Here is a 21,529-nt window from a genome sequence, read left to right on the forward strand (position 1 = left end):
TTCAACATTGTTCCCCTTGTTCCCATGCATTACTCTATTTTTGTATCGTCATTATTTTTCTTTCTTTCTCTCCTTGTGATCCCTTAATCTCTCTGCACTGCCCTCTCTTTATGTTGTGTGATCTCTTTCTTCCAATACCTAATAAGGAGGCAGCAGCTCACCGGCCAAAACGCTGCTCTGTTAAAACAGAACCCCAACCCATTCTACTTTCTTTTTTTTTTCATCCACATTTTAATCTGAATTGATTTATTGTTTAATATATCTTTTTTTAATTACATTTTTACAAAACAGTACAAACATTCACTCACCCCCCCTCCCCCCACCCACGTACAGATCTGCAACAAATATATACAATAAATAAGTATAGAAACATTAAAGGGATATGGTAAAAAATATATATACATCTTTACACACACACACACACACACACACACACACACACACACACACACACATACATACACACACACATACATACATACATACATACACACACACACACACACACACACATACATATATACATACATACACACACACACACACACACACACACACACATACATATATACACACACACACACACACACACACACACACACACACATACATACATACATACATACATACATACATACATACATACATACATACATACATACATACATACATACATACATACACACATATATACATACACACACACACATACATACATACACACATATACACATATAACAATTGTAATATTTGTATTCATATAATAAAGAAAATAAGTAGGTATCAATTCACTGAGTGACTACTTGGGCACAAGACAACATAAGTACAAATTTGAGGAGTGAATGCTGGTATGGATATGAGACAAATGTAAAGGTGGATTTAGGTAAAACGAAATGAAATATATTGAAATAAATTACCAGTTTTACTTTTAAGGATCTTTAGGATCAAATGTATGGCTGGAGTGCATACATGTACACAACACACATCTATATGGAGACCTGCGATATGATTTAAGTGTTTAAAACCAAGAATTGTAAGCAGTTTGGGAGCGTCAGAACTTGTTTGTAATGTGTCATGTCACAGAAAAATAGCACAAGGTGTTTCCACAAACACATGCCCATACACCTTGACCAACCTCACCCGGGACACTTATCAGGTTTCACCTCTGTATGAGATTGCAACATTTGCTCCTGCAATAACGTGTTTTTACAAGCTGGACACAGGCCTCACTATAAACACCCTCATACACCTGAACACACAAACACAGACCGAGGGAGGAAACCTAAAGTCACATCCATCTTCCTTGGTATGATTGGAAGTGGGCATGGGTGTTGACAAAGATATACATTGATTTATAAAGATATAAGGTACACCAAAACTGTTAATATAGGCAACACAGTCAGTGGACGTTTCTGCTTTTTAGTCCAGTCATGGAATATGTTAGCATTAAAAGAATATCCATTCTTGCCTGATAGACAGTCAAGCCTTTTTTTTCTCTCCTGTTCAGGCGAAGTGTTCGACTACCTCGTGGCTCACGGCAGAATGAAGGAGAAAGAGGCCAGAGCCAAGTTCAGACAGGTTTGTTCCTTCTGTCTGTATTCCTCTCTGTCTGTTTGTTGCTGGCCAACCAAGAAATTGGCATCACAAGGGCAAAGGGGTTTTCCATTGGGTTCTTGAACGTTACAAAATGAATAAACCTGCAATGTGCAATAATCCCCTTTATGTGAAAGACATTGGTATAAATGTCACAACATTTTTATGTCTCAACACCTAAATGAGCTAGTTCTTTAAATTGATGCTCCTCATTTTTAGCCATGGTTGTGTACTTATTAGTTTCTTTGCTACTATTTTTGCATGCCTTTTTTTAATCTGCTTAGATATTTTTTGCTGTAACTGTACATGCTCCCGCTGTGGGAACAATAAAGTATTTCTGATAAAGATCCCTTGCAAACACACATTAATGATGCTTACATTTTTTTAAGCATATGTCCAATAGACGTAAAAGCCAGAAGTAAAATAAACAACGTTATGCTATTAAGATACATACATTAGGTTGCATGGCTACTAGAAGAACGCTGTTAAGCTAAAGGTGGCTAAAGTTCAGACGATGGAGTTTAGTAGTCTCATTTAGACACTAAACACTGTTTTAAAACACGTAGAAGCTTCAAACATTCACCAGTGGGGTATTGACTGACGTATAGTAGGTCATAAAATAAATCTTCAACATTTCTTTAGCTTGTTTTAACCACAGATATTATTTTCAGCATCTAACCAATAAATATAATCATAAAATATTAACTTTAAACGAGAGAACCAGATTGGTAAAATGCTGACCCATTATCACATCCCTGCACTGTTCTATGGCTGGTGTGAGTTCCTCGGTCAGGTGTTGACATCTGACAGCCAGCTATAAGTTGTTTCCTGGAAAACTGCGTTCTGCACTGATTACAAAGATAGAAACATCATTCATTTATTATGCTTACCCAACATAACTGGAGTTGAAATGTGAGCTACTGAGAGTTGATGTGACTTTTGTTTATAATTCCTGCTTCGGTTTTAACTTGGCAGTGTGAACTTGAAGCAGACCAATACAGAAATACAATCATTTCTTCCACTGTGGTTAGGACCAAATAAAATAGACAGAAGCCATCGCACAGCAAGAACTTCAGTCTTCTACTTTTTACTCCTAGTGTCTAGTCACAAGTTGGTTAAGGAGGTTGTGTGTATAGCTTATAGTTGATCTTTTGACGACATGTTAAGACAAAAATGAAATATGAATTATCTTCTCTCATTTGTCTTATTTTCTCACTCTCTCTCTCTCTCTCTCCCTCTCTCTCTCTCCTCAGATTGTGTCTGCGGTGCACTACTGTCATCTGAAGAACATTGTTCACAGAGACTTGAAGGTGAACGTTTATGTGTGACTCACTAACACTTCTCTAACAGACTGTATATTACATTTGCACCTGTACGTAATAAGAAAGCTACAGTCATTAGCTATAAAGCTGACGGCCATAACGCTGCACACATGTTGTTTGTGTCAGCTGGAAGTTTCTATAATCCACTAATACTTCATTATAGTTGTCCTGTTTTAGTCTTCTGTTTATTAAGTGTCTTCATGTTCTACGGTGTAGGCGGAGAACTTGCTACTAGATGCCGACTCCAACATCAAGATAGCCGACTTTGGCTTCAGCAATGAGTTCACTGCAGGCAGTAAACTGGACACGTTCTGCGGCTCCCCGCCTTACGCAGCCCCGGAGCTCTTCCAGGGGAAGAAGTACGACGGTCCGGAGGTGGACATCTGGAGCCTAGGGGTCATCCTTTACACACTGGTCAGCGGGTCCTTGCCGTTTGACGGACAGAACCTCAAGGTGGGTGACATGGAGGCTGTTTTGGAACAGGATATATTTCATTTGAGGAGACTGAGCTCCAAAGAAGATTATGTTTTAGATTGTGTTTTACTGCACTGGTGAGCATAAGTGCGGTGTTGGGATACACATACCAAATTGACATGTCTTTATGGCTTCATAATTATTATTATTATTATTATTATTATTACTGGCTGCTGTCCCTTATTTAGACAATTGAACTTCTGCAAAACATCTGTAAACATCTGTGCAATATACTTCCTCTTTTAATACCTGGCTGCTATCTCACAACTTTATACATGTAAATTGTGTAATTCTAATTGTATTATCTTTAATATTTTTGCAAGCTTCTTAATTAATATGAAGCTTCTCTGGCTCTTTACTTGCTGGAACATGAACATTTCCCCTCTGTGGGACGAATAAATGTGTTATGCACAATCAGGATTTAAAATATTTCTTTAGGGTTTAATTTGATTTTTTTATTGAATATGTTTAAAAAACAGGCCCTGCAGAGTTTCAAAAACTCTCAACCGTTAATTCTAAAATTGAGCATCATCCCATTACAAACCATTCTACCAAAGAGAAAACGCACAGAATGTCTGTGTCCTGATCTTTTATCCATTCAGTATCTCTGTCTTCATTGGGTCTCAATGTGTGTTGCGTTCAGGAACTGCGGGAGCGTGTTTTGAGGGGGAAATACCGCGTGCCCTTCTACATGTCTACAGACTGCGAGGGAATCCTGCGCCGCTTCCTGGTCCTCAACCCTTCCAAGCGCTGCTCGCTGGACGTGAGGAAGACACAAATATACAGCATGTTCACGTTGACCACATCAGAGTCTAAATACTGTGCTTCTGTTCCCTCAGCAAATAATGAAAGACAAGTGGATTAATATCGGCTTTGAAGGTGAGGATCTAGTGCCCCACACAGAGCCTGAGGAGGACCTGAACAATACCAGCCGCATCGGTGAGAAACACAGCTACTGGTTGATTATTTACCTAAATCATTGATGATAAAATCATTTACTGATTGCAGAGTGAGTCAGTCAGGATAAACTGGGAACACCTGGCTGAGTGTGACGGACACTTCTGGAGGTCTTTTTTATTCTGGTGTTGGGGTTGCAAAGTCATCAGTGGAAAAGCTAATCCCTGAGATCTGGCATAGAGCGTCAACCAAAGTTCCAATAATAATTTAGTGACGTAAAACTTAAGATAAGATCTGTTTTGTCTTCAAATGTTCAGTGTGACATCCGCAAATGGGAAAATGCAACAACAAGAGGCCTCAGAAACAGTCACCAGTAGTTTCATGAGTAGATTCCCGTAAAGAAAAAGGACAAATACGCAAACAAAATTAAAGAACCCAAAAGAGAAAAGCTCAGCAGGAGCTGCTGTAACATCAAGTCACTTACATGGTGCTCCAGACACGTTCAAATGGCACTACGCTTTTAGTTGGAGTTAAATTCAGGTGGTGCATATCAGACATGTGGACTCGAGTCACATGACTTGGACTCAAGTCATGTGACTCGAGTCAGGATTTTAATGACTTCAGACTTGACTTGATCAAATTCGGCATGACTTGCGACTTGACTTGGACTTGAATACTATTAACTCGAGACTTGACTCGGACTTTGCCTCTTTTACTTGTAAGGACTTGACATGTGTCGAGTCAAAAACAACATTTCCTGATCATGGACATCCATCCCTGCAATGCCAATTTGCGAAGCCCCGAAGACCGTAATGTGCGAGAGCCGGCAGGCAAGTGCGAGCAATGCAATCATGTGGTGGATTTTGGCCTTTTGGATTGGATCAGGGATTTAACCAACGTGATTGGATAATCCCCGGTTTTCCCCTCATTAATATTCACGATTTTCCTGGATTTCACCTACGGAAAAGATGGAATTGCGCCGCAGAAGGGAAGCCGAGTCGAGAGCTGTCCGTCCGGTCTGCATTTCTCTGTCTGTCTGTCTATCTGTCTCTCTCTCTCTCTCTCTCTTTCTCTCTCTCTCTCTCTCTCTGACTGTCTCTTTCTCTTTCTCTCTCTTTCTCTCCCTCTCACACCCTTACATTTGGAGGCACAACCAGAGAAAAATAAATCTTCCTGATGACTGTACTCGTATTTTCCTCTCAACTGTACTGATTTCTGTTGCACGGATGTTCTAGTTGTGCACAGATGTCGAACACACTGCTGTCAAAGTTGACTTTACAAATGCTATTCATCTTAAGTTCATCAGACATCTTCTTATTTTCACACACACACACACACACACACACACACACACACACACACACACACACACACACACACACACACACACACACACACACACACACACTTACAGAGGCAACACCTGAGAAAAAACAACCTTGTCATTGCCACATTACTGTGGCACATGTTAGTTCTCTCTCGGGTGCATGTGTATATCGTAAAAGATTTCAATACAGAAACATTGAACATATTTCAATCTGTATTTATAAAATTAGACTGTAGATTAGATTGATATGTTCAAATTATGATCGATAGTCTAATAATTGCAATATTAATTGAAGAGTACATGATGACTTGTTTAATACCTGAAAAAGGTCGGCACTTGGACTTGGACTCGACTTGGCTTTGATGTGACTCGGACTTGGACTCGACTTGCCCTTCTCTGTCTTTACTTGGGACTTGACTTGGACTTGACTGCTAAGACTTGGGACTGACTTGACAAACAGTGACTTGGTCCCACCTCTGGTGCATATGCATCAAGCCCTGCAGGTTCACACTGAGCAGCCACTTGGAACTTAGATCATTGTACTGAAGGTCAGCCTGTGAGATTCTACCTGACTTGTCGTAGAAGTTGTGAAATTACAATCTTTGTCATTTCATTTCTCTCCTTCCAGATGTGATGGTAGGGATGGGTTTCGCCAGAGAGGAGATCAGAGAGTCGCTTTCTACTCAAAAGTACAATGAGGTCACGGCCACATACCTGCTGCTGGGACGCAAGAATGACGTGAGTGTATTTCTTTATGTTTGGGTTCAACTGCACAAAAGTAATCTGCATTGATGTATAGCACTGCAGGTAAGGGGGAACAAGGGCACCGTATTAAGTGTTAGTAACTCTGGGTTGAACACACAGCAGTTGTTTTGTAAATCTAAATATTTTTGTTTCTTTCCGTGTGTCTGTCCCTCAGACGGAGGTCAGTGAGTCTCGCTCTGCCAGCAGTCTGAGTCTAGCTCGAGTCCGACCCAGCACCATTACCAACGGTACCAGCAAACACACCACATCCTCCTCTGCTGCACCATCTTCCTCCTCCTCTGCCCACAAGCCTCAGCGCAGCGCCTCCACCTACCACCGCCAGAGACGGCACTCTGACTTCTGTAAGGACTTCATCAGTTCTGTGATGAGGACCATTCATTGAGGAATAATGAAAAGCTGATGGGAATCTTCCTCACTGAGATCTTTTTCTATCCCTCAGGTGGTCCAGCGGTTCCAGTTTCGACGCACCCCAAGCGGAGTCCCAGTGGTGTAGGCGAAGGGGCGGGGCTTAAGGATGAGCGTCTGTCGAGCCGCAAGCCAAGCACGAGCACGATTGGATCTCGTAGCATCCCGACCCCCTCCAGCCCCATGGTTAGCTCTGCTCATAACCCCAACAAAGCCGAGATACCCGACCGGCGCAAGGAAGTTCCCACAACCCCAGTAAGGCCCAAAGGAGGAGGGAGCCTCAATCTGCCTAATCCCATTTACCGAGATTAGAGCCCACTGACACACACGTATGAAGACTGCAACACTAACACAGACTAAAAGAGTGGAACACCTGCATGCATATGAATAACTGACAGTAGACCCACCCAGCAGAGGGAATATGGAGATTAAGGTTGTTCAGTAAGATTAACTGAAGCAGACAGATTAACCTGAGATTAATTCTTTAATAGTCTCTTAAGTGTCTGTCTGAGGCAAAACCATCAGGGCAGGGAAGCCTTACTTTTTTCACTCGAGTACAGCTTTTCGATAGTCTCCAGGAATAATGCATCCCTTCCTCTTTAGAAGCCCTCCTCTCCTTGTTTTAAGTTTGAAACCACTTTCCCGTCACCACATCACATCATCAGTGTATTTCATTTTTGATTCTTCCTCCAGAATAACATCCCTGCCAGTGCCATGACTCGAAGGAACACATACGTGTGTACAGACCGGTCCAGCACCGACAGGAACACACTGCTGCAAAATGGCAAGGAGAACAGGTGAGAATATGGACTGTACATGCTAAGCTAAAGGTCTTAACTGTCGATCAAAGTGTGTAGGTCTCGGTGATACCTCATGTGCTAGAACTCTTTTATAGTGTGTACAAAAACAAGATAAGACAGCGTTTGCTTCCTTCTTGTACGCAAAACTGAACAGATTCACTATTTTGCTAGCTCTAAATATCACCTTATCTTGTATTAAATCTCTGAAGGAGGTCTAGAAATTAGGTTTAGTTTTGGTAAAGGGTTGAAAAAACTCATTAAAAGATCCCGTTTTTTTTAAGTGCAGTGCACAAACAGGCTATTAATTATTAGCCTTCATTAAATGTCAATGTAGAAACAACAAGGTAAACATGATCAAGATGGAATAAATATTCAACACTGTTTGAACGTGTTGTATCTTATTTAACCCTAGGCAGGAGACATTCATCTTCATACTGAATGCAGTGTGAAACTGGTTCCACTGGTACGGTGTCTTTGTGCACACAGCTCAGAGAGTTTGGCCCTGAGGTTTAGTCTCATACATTTAGTCTCTTCAAGAGAGGATAAAGGGCTTAAATTGTGCATGAGTGGGTTAGTCAGTGTGTGTTTATACACCCAATATCAAGCGTCTGTTGTTGTGACAGATGGTAGTCTGCCACCATCTCCCCTCTCTCACTATCTCACTTTCACTCTGTCTGAGCCGTTTCCTCTGTCTCTGTATCCCTCTGTAATTTAGCCTCTCAGAGGAAGACGATGTTAAGTTCAATGTTTGTTTTCCTTGTGTCCTGCCTTTATATTTGTCCTTGTTTGATGTGGCAAATGGAGTTGCTGTGATGCAAGGAAAATGTCAGACTTGATCTGACAATAAAGTATTATCGTATCTGGAAGGAGGGCGGGGTGCAGGTCAGGAAAACGGTGTATCAAATGCAAAAAAGTATTGAACAGAAGGGGGGTCGTGAACAGGATGAAGTGAGGACTGGCACTATGCCCCCGTTACCCTGCACTAGCCTCAGAGGCCTTGTCAATGTGATGCCATGCCAGAGTGGTTGATGGGACAAACACGTGCATGCACACACACAGTCACATAAAAGTGTACATGGAAAGAGTGAGATCTATAATGGCAGCAGGAGGATTACAATGCACTGATTATGTAAGTGACGTGTGTGTGTGTGTGTGTGTGTGTGTGTGTGTGTGTGTGTGTGTGTGTGTGTGTGTGTGTGTGTGTGTGTGTGTGTGTGTGTGTGTGTGTGTGTGTGTGTGTGTGTGTGTGTGTGTGTGTGTGTGTGTGTGTGTGTGTGTGTGTGTGTGTGTGTGTGTGTTGGTATGAACCACAGATCCATTTATTTAACACACTGTTCGGTATTTCAGTCCATTAAAATCAAAGTAATCTTTGATATCATTGGGAGATAAGTGATCTCATACAGAGGCATAGAGTAGTTTCAGATAGTTAAAAGCACCATGAAGCAGTTTAAACACACAGTCCTGATAGCAGGGGCCAAAGTGTCCTGCTGAGCTACTTTAACTTACTGAATAGTATTTCAATGGTTATAAAAGAGTGTAAATGGTAATCTAAATCAAACTTAACCACACAGAACCACAAAAGAAGTGATTTCATAAAAAAATAATATATATTACCTTCTTGAGTAAAGACAGTCAGCGAGAGATTCACCATTTCCATATCGTTATTCTAAATGCTTATCATCGGTGCAATCTAGACACATTCTGACGAAATCATGCAGGTTTACAACACCCTCCTGGTTCAGGAGAAGTGACTCTGGTGCTCAGAAAACCCTAGTGCTGGCCCGGCCGTGGCGCAACCAGCTGGGGCACCTGCACCGTATGCCGGTGACCCGGGCTCGATTCCCGACCCGTGATCCTTTCCGGATCCCACCCCGACTTTCTCTCCCACTTTCCTGTCACTCTCCACTGTCCTCTCCGATTAAAGGCAAAAAGCCCCCAAAAAATATTTTTAAAAAAAGAAAAGAAAACCCTAGTGCTTTTGTCCACAAACACCTCCAAAAAATAAAAGTTCCTTAAACTCTCAAATGAATGTAATGATAATTCTTGAGTACAGGTGTGACAGGACCTTTTTTTAAGATCCAGTGCAGTAGGACTGGCTGAATCAATAATCAGAATCAGAATACCTTTATTTGTCCCACAGAGGGGAAGAAATGTACATTTTTACGGCAAGTAAAGAGCCAAAGATAGCTTAATAGTAATTAAGAAGTATGCATAAAATATTAATGGTAAAATTAGAAATTACACAATTTATAATGAATAAAATACACATGCAGTCCCAGTAACAGCTGTGAGAAAGCAGCCACAGTATTACATTAAACATCAAACAAAGTCTCACTCCTGATAGGCTTAACCCTACTATTCAGGTTAGTCAAATAAATAATGTTTTGCTTCTTAATAAATAGGAAGAATTGTGTTGCATCATCAATATACATTTCAACGGAAGTCTCAGCAGGTCTCTGAGAAAGAGCTTCTCTCCCCGTCTACCATTTGCTTCTCATGTACCTGTTCAACCTCCCACCCTCCTCGTCTCCTCTCGCTATCTTTGAGTCTTCATCTCTCAGACACCTCCCCCCCCACCCGTCCCCAGTGTGCCCCCCGCAGTGAGCCGCAGTAGGCAGCTAGCTCATATTGACGTTAAACGATTTTGCCGTGCAGCGGCTGCGCTTCAACTTAACTCGTTTAATGGCTCTGCCCCACTTGAACCTTGTGTGTGGGTGTTATCTAGAGCGTTATGAAAAGCAGCCTCAGGCCACCAGCCAGCCAGAGAGGGAGGGTAGAGAGGTGTGCATGCGTGTATGTCAAAGTGAACGTGTAAGGGAATCGAAGTTGGGGGGGGGGAGACCACAGAGAGCATTTTGAGATTAGGAATAACTGTTGTCCTGATGAGGGGCAGTTGACTCTGGGATTGTTCATGCATCTGTTCTGAACAAGTTACCGAAGTTAAGTTAAGGATATACAAGTATTGCAGATCTTAAATGAATAAAAAGACTACACGGCATGACTAATACTACTAATACTAAGGCATACGAATACTGTGTGGAATACAACCGGCCTTCTCGTGTGTTTATTCTGCGATAGTAAACTTTGTTATTCCTTCTTTAAGATGAACGTGGGCCCAGTATTTTGAGGGCTTTGTAAAAACATTTTACAGAAAATCTAAGTTTTTTAGTTACATTTAACTTGGAAAAACCTCTGCCTAGATGTTTGTGAAAACATATTTTTTTAAAAAAAAGATATGAAATGCTTTGGTAAACTGCTGTGGGTGCCGTAATGGAAACGTTCCTGTGCTGTGCTTGCAAATTAAAAGGATTGATATTGAAACTTGTTCGTTTTTCTCTCCTCTCCCTCCAGTTCCATATCCCACCGCCTGCCCCCCTCCTCCCCCTCCACCCACAGCATCGCCGGTGCATCCGGAGTGTCCTCCTCCTCGTCCTCCACGCCCTCCTCCCGCCTCTCTAGGGGGTCCACGGTGAGGAGCACTTTCCACGGAGGGCAGATCAGAGACCGCCGCCCTCCCTCCCATGCTCCCCCTGCTTCCCCAACGCCGTCCCATGATGCCAGCCCACTGCCCCACGCCAGGACCCGGACCACCACCAACCTGCTCAGCAAACTCACCTCCAAGCTGACCCGCAGGTAAGGGGAGAAGCCGGGAGAAGAGGAAAGGGAGGAAAGGATAGAAGGTTATATGATTGTTCAGAGGTGTGACTATAACAGGACGACATGAAGTGATAACAGATGGATTCATATCTAACAGCAGGATGTAAATGTGTGATTTCTGCCACCCCTTCACATGGTGGAGCGAGACTGTCTACAGTGTAACTCTGAACGTGTACATAAAGATCATTGAGCTAACCTTGCTGCCTCTCACTGTCTCTTCCTTAACCAGCACTAACCCGCCAGCCTTCTCTCTAATGATGCAGCTCTACAGGCTCAGACCTGGGTCTCATAACATGTTTGTTGTACATGCTATTACCACCTGCTCCATTTGCTATTAACATGTGTCCACCTCATCGAACGAAAAAAATACCAATGTTATAATTGTGAAATAGTCTATGCCTTAAATAGTTAAAAAATGTAGCATAAGGAATTCAAATTGGATGAAACCGTAGATTTTGACCTTTTTCATGTTGGTTACCTAGGCAACAATAACAAACAACACAAACAACTAGTGGATTTAAATACAAAATATTTTTTTGGGGGGGGTTATAATTAAGTATGGTGATTTCTGATGTTTATATTTTAATAAAGAGAATGGGCAACACTAAGTGAACAGACAAAGAAGAGTGTGTGACAATTTAAGAGAGATATAAAAATGAATTTGACTAACTTTGGGACTTAGTAGCATATTGTGTACTGGATGGCAATCTATGCAATATTTTCATCCTTCACTATTGAAAATGACTGTAATCTCTCATTGAAGCAGTTAGACTTTATTTTCAGTTACAGAAAACGGTTAACTTTTCAGCTTCTGTCAAGTATTTTTCCTGATACAAACAAGCATTGAGCTATAGACCCAGGTCTGCTGGTCAGGGGGAGAGACTCCTCTCCGCTGCTTACCGTTGCTTTATCTGTTGGTTTGTTTGATTCTTTAACAACTTTTGCTTTTCCTTGCCAGTCACCTGCCAATCTGTTCTCCGTCTTTTCTCCTGAACTACAGTACACAAAGTTCTACCTGTGCTTCTTACTGTCTGGCACCTCTCTTTTGTCTCCCCCCTCACTTCTCTTTTGTTCCATGTCTCTCTGACTTACTGCTGTTTTAATATTCCTTTTTTTCCATTCCTCTCATCTTCTCGTCATCTCCTTCTCTTCTTCCTCCTCCTCCTAGGGTCACTCTTGACCCTTCTAAACGTCAGAGCTCAAACAAGTCCATGTCGGGCTGCACCCTCCCACAGGGGACAAAAACAGTTAGTAAGTCTTCCTTTCCCATGTTATCTGGCTGCTTCTGTCTGTCTGACTGTCTGTCTGCTTGCCAGTGGCCCCCGTCGCCCCCTCTCCTCTCATCGCTGTCTGTGGCGTGCTGGAGTTCAGTTACACAAACAATCATCTGAGGCACGGCTTCTTTACAGGCAGACGTTTAATCAGGCAGATAAATTCAACCTGCTCCAAGAAAAACCATCTGATCTGATGTGAACAACTTTTATTTCCACATGAAGCTTTGTGATCAGAAGTTATTTCCTTTCCTTTCATTTTGTCAAGAAATTGACAATGTAAATTAAATCTTTCATTCCAGTGTTTTTTATTCCAGTGTTATTCTCTCTATGAATACACTAAAATAAATATCAGTTTAGAGGTTGCGAGCATTTTCATTTATAGCCTAACTATAGATTTTTATTTCTATTGATTACATTTACGCTTCAGGAATCATACAGGTGTCTTTTGAATTTTTTGCGATAATCCAATGTAGGAATCCCACTGGCTTTTTGTCGAACCAGGGCAATGCTAATTTCTGGCTCGGCCTTCAATCATTCCTGCATCTTTATCACAGTATGAGCATTATACAGAATGCTTTGAAGGGTTTAATCGCCCTATGATTGAACGATGTTTGAACTTTGACTTTTAAACTTGAGTTTAAAATCCAGCTTTTTCTGGAGATCTGGGACTGAGGTCCTCACAGTTTCCTGTAGAGCAGCTCCACCTCAACTCTGGATGTTTATGTGACTAAAGCTCTAATCAGCATCTGTGTTTCTGAGTGTGTGTCTGTCTGGACTGCTTGTTCTCTGCTGGCTTTATCTTCCTTTACCTGCCTCAAACAATAACACAGAATCATATCGCTTCTCTCGGGCAACAAGGGCTGATTTTGTCCCTACTAGAAGACAAGTCAATTTGAATATGAGCGGTTTCTCACCCTGCTAGTCTTAAAACTCATTTCTTAAAATAGACATCCCTCTAAAGGTGTGTGTGTGTGTGTGTGTGTGTGTGTGTGTGTGTGTGTGTGTGTGTGTGTGTGTGTGTGTGTGTGTGTGTGTGTGTGTGTGTGTGTGTGTGTGTGTGTGTGTGTGTGTGTGTGTGTGTGTGTGTGTGTGTAAAGGTGTAAAAGGAAACAATGGTTTACCCTGCATCCCTGTAGCTACCTACCTGTGACTATACGAGTACAGAGCATGTGTGTGAGCCCTCTGCAGGAACAGAATGCTGCTAAGCACCCTGCACCAGTCATCCCGACTGACCCAGCGTCACAGCCGTTTAAATCAGGATTAGTTATGCAACCAGGATTTATCCTTTTCTTAAACTGGGATCTTCACAGCTCTCCCTGAAGATACGAGCAGATTGTTCTAGTACTCTGCTGCTAGCTTCTCTCACTCTTCCTTCTCTCACTTTCAGCTCAGATAATCCCTAACTCAATGCAGTGTGAGAGAATAGAGTTGAGTCTGTCACTACATACTCTCATAGATTTTCTTCTGATTTAAAGATATGATACCACTAGTGCTGCTCAGGGTCACCTTGGCATTGGTTTCCTTGCTTTCTTGACCCAGCCAAAAATGGCAAATGTCCTATTATAAAATTCAACACGTCCAAAACATTCAGTGTTGAATACAGGAATAAACTGATATAAGATTTCAAAATATTTGAACAGCTATTTGTCGAGCAGCTTTTAAGTGTTAGTAGTCAAATATTACCAACATATTTGCTGTAATTTATTATTATTCCTGATCCAAAAGGAATTGCCATCAACATGTTTGCTGGGTAATTGTTTTATTTATAATAATTTATAAATTATAATAATTGTCCCATTGATTGACTTTGTGGATTGTCAGGGATTTTTCCATGTAGTTTAAAAGCGGTGACAGTTCAAACATCGGAGCCAGGTCACATTAGAGACATTTTCACTAAGTCCTTCTTTTTTATGTTATTTGACGGCTCTATTCTCCAGACCACCACCAGTTCCGGGAATAGAGTTCAGGTTGCCAGGTTGTGTGTGACAGAATTAGAGTTGAGCTGCAGAAAATGGCAACAGTAGCCCCTGGTGGCCATGGAAGGGAAGTGCAATAAGAAGCCTCAGACTACCTGCAGCCTGCTGGGTTTAGTAAACAGTTCTTTAGAAGAAACTTTAACACAACCCTACAGCAGTCATAAGCTCATACATCCTGGATTTATGTAGCCTTAAGTGTGGCATGTGAAATGCATAATCCATTCTGTAAATTGTTAGGAAAGTCATGGCTACACACCGTGTGATTAGAAGATTAGACCTGTCAGCATGGCCCTCAAGAAAGGGCCCAAAAGGAACATCCCGGGGGATTTTAAAATGTAGGGAGGGTAACAAAAAAAGTGCCTGAATACATTGCAGTGAATAAGAAGGAGCATAACTCAAACCAAAACAATACAGAATGTGTACTATAAGCAGAACATCGAGTAACCCTCAGGTTCATGAGGGTAGAAACTTGAGGAAGCAGGGGAACCACATCATAAATGATTCAACAGCACTTCTTTTTTATAAATTGTATTGGAAAAGGGGACATTACCCATCATTGTACCATAAACCATACAGAATAAAACCATTTGTCACTGAAAACGCGTCAAACACAGTTTTGAAATGCAGGCACGAAGACTAAATAAACCCGCTCCTATCCAAAATATTTTCTGATCAGACAAAGAGCTAAATTGTACAGTATGATATTTAATTTAAACTTGGCAACCCTGTGTGCATCATACTGTACCAGCCATGACTAGCTGATATAACAGTGTGTTCCTATCACAGACCTGGGAGGTACAGAAAGAAATAGAGTTATGGAAAGAGGCGCTGTAGTATCCGAAACCATGCCGTACAAATGTTAGTCCCACATCATCATCTTAGCCTAGACAGCAATTACCACAGACAACAGTACAATGATGGTCTAAATGAGTCTGGTATTCTCTTCTAACACACAAGTTGTGCTTTAATAAGCATCAGATTTGTACACACATGAGTCCGGCCCCCGCTCATCTGTTTGTTGGTGACTTTGACATTTTGTTGTTTGACATTCATCTGATGCTCCCGTGTGGTGAGTGTAGTTGGTGATGACTCATCTGTGGTTTGAAGACCAGTTGTTGTGTTCTGTGTTGTGACTGTTGTGGATTGCCTGATGTAGCCATGCAGCTATTGGATGCATTAAAACAGGAAGTGGGGGGAAGGATTGATTTCAATGGGTGATAGACCTATTGATTCCTAACGGATACGTTTCTCTATCTCTTGAGGGTCACAGACGAACCTGAGAGAATCAGCAGATCTCCGGTCCCAAGGTGAGTCCACGTTTAAGTTTCTTCCGACACTGACAACCAGATAGAATAATCTTAAATGATCGGAGTGAGTAGTGTAGCCAGCTCTTCAGCGTTTACGAATCAATTTACATGAAGTCTAAATCAGATATTACTAAGTTTTGAACAGTTTGCGATAAGATGAATATTGTGATAACATAGATTATAGTTTATTATTAAGTTAATCTTTCTATCTATTAAGACAGTTTTCAGCACATTTCTATCATTTTTGTTTTGACACAACTCGCACTATCTATTAGATTTAAAAAGCTATTGTTCCCAAAAAGTTAAATTTGTCTTTGATAAGTCATTTATATAAGAATAGATTGAGTACATGTGTTGACACAAAGTTTTACGCAAAAATATCGCTACAGTATACCTTCCTCTGTTCAGAATTAGTAAAGCTAAGCTAACAAGCTGCAGGCTCCAGCTACTTACCATACAGACATTAGAGAGTTATTAGTAAGCAAAACATTTTCCTTCTCTACCCGACTGTAAGTGTAAGGCAAATACACTTTACTTTAATTGTTGACATTTAGCTCAAAGTAAAAAGAATTTAAGGATATACTTTGTCCAGAGAACGTTGTGTCCGCGCTGCAGCTGTACATGTTTTCATTCTTAGGTGTGACATTGTGACGTCAAAAGTCTACAAGACGTCAGAGTCACACTTACTCATGTGATCCAACACGGGAACTGGATTACGTTTACAGCACAGATCCTGAACCATGCTACCTTTTTTTTTTGGTGATTTTTTTGATTACATTTTTGTCTTGCATCTGGTGAGGACACCAGGAAATCCAGTAAAACGGATTGGAGTGTGTTCACTCAGAGAATGCCCACTGTGTGGACCGCTACCGCTGCTCAGATCTCTCTGTAGATCATGTTAAAGCAAGAAACATCAACATCATATACAGTAATTGCCATAATAGGATAATCATTATTACCCATTACCTTCAGGCAAGAAAGAAAGATTGAAAATCTGATTATCAATATTCAATATGAACTTTAATTCAAATTAAAAGTTATAACTATTCATGTATCATGCTATATTTCTATGGCTAGAGACAGTGATTAGACACAATACTGTTACAGACGTTAACCATAAAAAGACACATTTTTTACTTACTCAGTTATATTTATTTTTCATTTATGGGTTACATGCAACTAAAGCATTAACAAAACCTACATTGGTATTGCCTTCTCATTAATACTATGTTTTCCAGGGTTCTCAGTGTCAGTTTATCCATATGTTACTAAAGGTCTGTGTAATTCCTCTCAGCCTCAGCTGCTTCAGCCCAGTGTCAGTCTCAGGTTACGGTCAGCAGGTAAACAGCAGCAGGCTAACGGTAGCTAACAGTAGCTAACAGACTGTGGGTCCTATGTGGTAGATGCTCCCTGCAGGTAGAACCTTTTGATTTAAAGAGAAATAAATACATAATGTCTATAACGCATTAAAAACACACTTGAAATACATTCATGATCCTATAAGTCATCATGAAATACTTAATGATGCTTTATTGTCATATAAGGCATCATGACTATTGCTGAGGCCTTATAAATACATGTATACATGTGTATAATAAGGCATTACAGGGATATTTTTTAACGCGTTATAGACATGTGCGTCAACGTGTCACCTGAATGAAATGATCTTTTATTGTGTTAATCAATTTATTTTATTCTCCAGTAGTGTTTGGTGTGATTTTATCAATGTATTTGTCATAGACTTCATTAATCTCATTCAAGAAACATATAAATGTGTTATTAACCATAGATTGCCTTACATCCCTTACATGAACAATACATTTTAAGGTGGGTTTTATAGAATACAAAGAGATTTGAGGCTAGAAAGTACCTCCCTGTGACCTAGATTTCTATGTAGAGGTATAAAAATCCAATAATGTATGATATTAATCTATTTTCTTCTCCTCCCCCTTTCCCTTACCACTCACACATTCACACAACCATACATTCTCATCACTCATTCATCTCACTTACACTGAAAACCCATTCATTCATTCATTCCCCATCCTCCTGAACTCCTGCTCCTTCACTCATATCTGACCTCCTGCTACCCAAACCTCTAACCCTCCACCCTCCTGCTGTTAACCCCACACCTTCCTCTCCGTCTCTTTTCTTTTAAATCTTCCTACATTTCCCATTCCATCCTCTATTTTCATCCTCCCATCCCCCCCACTTCCAGTCGCCATCTATCTGGGCATCAGAAGGCGGCAGAGCCCCGGACCCCCCGATGCGGATGGGATGTGAGGGTGCGGAGCCCTCGGGACCCGGCCGAGGTGGTGCTAGCGCTGCGTGAGGCGGCGCAGGGCTGCGGCTGCCAGGTGCACCTGGCCGGGCCCTTCCTCCTGTCCTGCACCCATGGAGCAGCCGGCGCCCGCGTGGCTTTCGAGGCCGAGGTCTGCCAGCTGCCAAGCAGTCTGGGCCAGAGCAGCGGGGTGAGGTTCAAGCGCCTGTGGGGGGCGCCGTTAGCCTTTAGAGACATCGCCACCAAAGTGTCCAAAGAGCTGGAGCTCTGAGGGCTACAGGAGGCGGGGCGGCTCGATCACAGACAGGACAGGTTGATACAAGAGGAGGGATGAAGAGGAAGGTCGCCTCCTCCTCTTCATCCCTGGGCTCCGCCTCATCTGATGCGGCTAAAGATGCCTCGCCTCCGCCAAAGACCCTCTTCCTCTGATTGCCACCAATCACAGCCAGACAAACGGATGCACGGACAGATTGCCATCGGCAGACTTATGATGACCTTTGACATTGGAGCTGTCTGTGACCTATGACCCCTGCTTGAAACACACTTCCTCCATATTATGTGAGCCCATGGAGTCTTTTAATTTTTTATCACAAATTCATGTTTGATGTCAGGATGTTGCTGAGAATGATGGAGAGTGACATGTTATTCTTATTGTACCTTATTTGTTGTCATCATTCCTTTTTAAAGAGCTGCTATTTTAAGAGATGTTTAATGTTTGTGTTTTAAGTTTATTTTCCCTCTCTAAAGCTTTTTCTAAATGGGCAGAAGTTAGACATCTGTTGTCGGGAGCAGACATATTTCAGAAGTGAGGTCTCAGTCCCACCACCGGCCTCTAGAGGGAGACATGCAGAAATACAGAGACTAGTGACGGATTGAATGAAGCATCACAGCCTGTCTGCCCATACATTACTCCCAGTTAGTGCTCAGTTGGGATTTTGATGTTTGTTTTGACCATTTCTGCTCCAGCGTTCCCTCTCTGCCAGCTCTCCACACTGAGCTCTGCTGTGTGGAGGGCTGCCAGTGGAGCTGATATCAGGACCCCTCTGAAGTGTTCTACTTGATAAACTGATCATTATGCTTTGCCATTTACATCTATTATACTTTGCCCAATGTTTTGTCCCATGCTACCTTTATTAACAAGCAAAAATACTCTACAAAAATGTCAAATGACACAACATTTTGTTGGTTTAGAATGCAATGTGTGATTAGTAGGCACTGTTATTGTTTTTATTTGACCTACACAGGGGAAAACAATAGCCACTTACATTATTTTCAACTCAGCAGGTTAAGACAATTTAGTTAAGAAAAGCAGGTTTTTAAATTTAAGAAATTAATTGTCTACCGATTAAATGAAGCAAAATAAATTCCAGGCACATATCCTAATGCTTTCACTGAGTGCCAAGACAACTGATAATGCTAATTATGTGCCACAAATTATTTACAAATGTTTTAAATTCAATACTGGTCAAATAGCATTGCTTTTTTCTTGACCGGTTCCAGTGTTTATCTGTTGAGATAGAACTGTTACAAAAAATTCACTTTCCTTTTAAACCTGATCCAACATGAAGCTAAAAAGCCTTTACTTGTTTCTTGTGAAACGGTTAAGTAAAGGAAGTGTACTTTTTAAAGCGGACCTTTTTAAAAGCTTTTTATAGATTCATCTATTCTTCCAGAAACCTCCTTCCTTTCCCACACTGATTACAGTAGCTCGTACTGGTGTAGAATAAATTAAGATCTTAGTTTTAGTGGTAGAACAAATCAGTCAGAACGCCACCGCCATCCCTTTCCTCAAATGTAGTGCAATACAGCCACACACCTGAGAAGCTTGACTGGAAACTCCACAGGGCTCTTTGTTTATTTATTTTTTATTTGATATTTGGTTCAAATTCATTGAGCACTTTGTTTTTGCTTTTTAGCAAGGAATGCATTGTACCGCAATGTCTGTTTTTAATTAATTTCACACCGTCTCACACATTTAAATCCCATGATTGACATTCTGAATGTCCTTCCTTTATGCACGATTTGGCCTCTCACTCTTCTCCCAGTGAAAGCCGCTGCAGTGACAGCTGCAGGACGGCCATCTGGACTCAGTGACGTAACAAAGTCAGATAAAGGAAACTGAGGTACATAAAAATCTAAAAATGTAAGTTCTTAACCTCAGCCATACTAACCTTACCCTTCATCGACCAATCAGGCTGCAGCACTGCTGAGACCTGTTTGACAATAGACCAATAAATTCCAGTATGACTGTACGAGATGTTTGACTGTTAACAAATCAGTTTCCTGCAGAAAATCAATTAAAAGCATGCAACGTGATGAAGGTTTAAGATAAGATCTTTGAAAAATAAGATGCTCTTTTATAAAAACACTCTTTAATAAAAACACTTCAACTAAAATACACAGCGTGCTCCATTGATCATATACTCACACTGATGACTCCAAGACCCAAAGGTTGTTGTACTTGTATTGTTGTTCTGCAATGCCAAGCAATTCTAACTTGTACTTTTAAAGTATGCAGCAACTGATCAGTGGCAGGAAGTGCTGGATGAACAGCAGAGTTTGGATCTTTACGGCTGTGAGGTCTACAGGAATGTGAACGGGAGGTTTTAGCCGCAGCAGGTATCCATGACTGTCTGAAAATGTGAAGCTGTGATTTAGGGCTAGATATTTTATTTTTCTTCATTCTGTTACCACTGGGCTTCACTCTGAACCTGTTCTGTAGATGCAGTTAGGGCCGTGCTTTAAGGCTACAGTTCTGTTGTATAGTGTGTTTAAAGCCGTTGCTGTTATCAAGAAAACTTAACTTATGGGCTGAAATTATGGAAATGATCGACCTGCAATCCTGCATGTCTCCTAGGAAACAATGTGTGACACAAAAATAAAGACTTTCAACCTCTTTCATTTCAGTGTCTTTATTTCTTGTGTTATGGATTTTGTCTCTATTGCGGCCTTCCATCATTCCCTGCCAACACAGGTCCTCGCTTTGTTGACATGATGTATCCCCCAGCTTTTGAGTGTAACCATCACAACTACACTCTTCACCATGCTAACACAACAGTAGCTAATTTGAACTTTAACACTAAAGCCAGGAATTGACCCTTAAACCTCTCGTTAAAGAAGTGAGGGAGAGACTATCTCACTTTCCACCAACACTATAAAATAATGTGTGGAAGCACAAACCCGCAAAAAGAAACCAAAAAAGTGATAAACACTAATTGCAATATTTATGACTAAGTCTTATGTGTATTATCTTATTTTTCTTTAAAAATGGAAAGGTCAATTTTAGTTTTTGCATATTTTAGTTCTAAAAATATTTCCCTTTTTTACTGAATATTTCAAGGCAGGACATTTTGTAATCTCTGCTGGCTCTCTGGCAACCTGTACCTGTTCTCTACATCAGCCGCTGGGTCAACACGCACAGTGATAAGCTCGGGGACCGGCCCTTGTGCTT

The 21,529-nt window shown here is 41.2% G+C and overlaps 1 protein-coding gene across 4 annotated transcripts in view; it reads left to right on the forward strand.

Moving 5' to 3' along the window:
- mark4b (MAP/microtubule affinity-regulating kinase 4b) overlaps positions 1-20,974 on the forward strand; it is a 57,876-nt gene extending 36,902 nt beyond the window's left edge. The window contains exons 6-17 of one of the 4 annotated variants that reach the window (XM_063906423.1): positions 1,508-1,578; positions 2,847-2,903; positions 3,132-3,368; positions 4,033-4,152; positions 4,229-4,328; positions 6,242-6,351; positions 6,533-6,719; positions 6,818-7,038; positions 7,477-7,580; positions 10,935-11,216; positions 15,753-15,797; positions 18,016-20,974. In XM_063906423.1, coding sequence (XP_063762493.1) covers positions 1,508-1,578; positions 2,847-2,903; positions 3,132-3,368; positions 4,033-4,152; positions 4,229-4,328; positions 6,242-6,351; positions 6,533-6,719; positions 6,818-7,038; positions 7,477-7,580; positions 10,935-11,216; positions 15,753-15,797; positions 18,016-18,349 — 1,868 coding nt within the window. In that variant the 3' untranslated portion in view covers positions 18,350-20,974. The other 3 variants (XM_063906426.1, XM_063906424.1, XM_063906425.1) reach the window with 3 other exon arrangements.
- The last annotated feature ends 555 nt before the right edge of the window (positions 20,975-21,529 follow it).

The sequence above is a fragment of the Eleginops maclovinus genome, chromosome 18 (genome assembly GCF_036324505.1).
Source record: "Eleginops maclovinus isolate JMC-PN-2008 ecotype Puerto Natales chromosome 18, JC_Emac_rtc_rv5, whole genome shotgun sequence".
Taxonomy (NCBI): domain Eukaryota; kingdom Metazoa; phylum Chordata; class Actinopteri; order Perciformes; family Eleginopidae; genus Eleginops; species Eleginops maclovinus.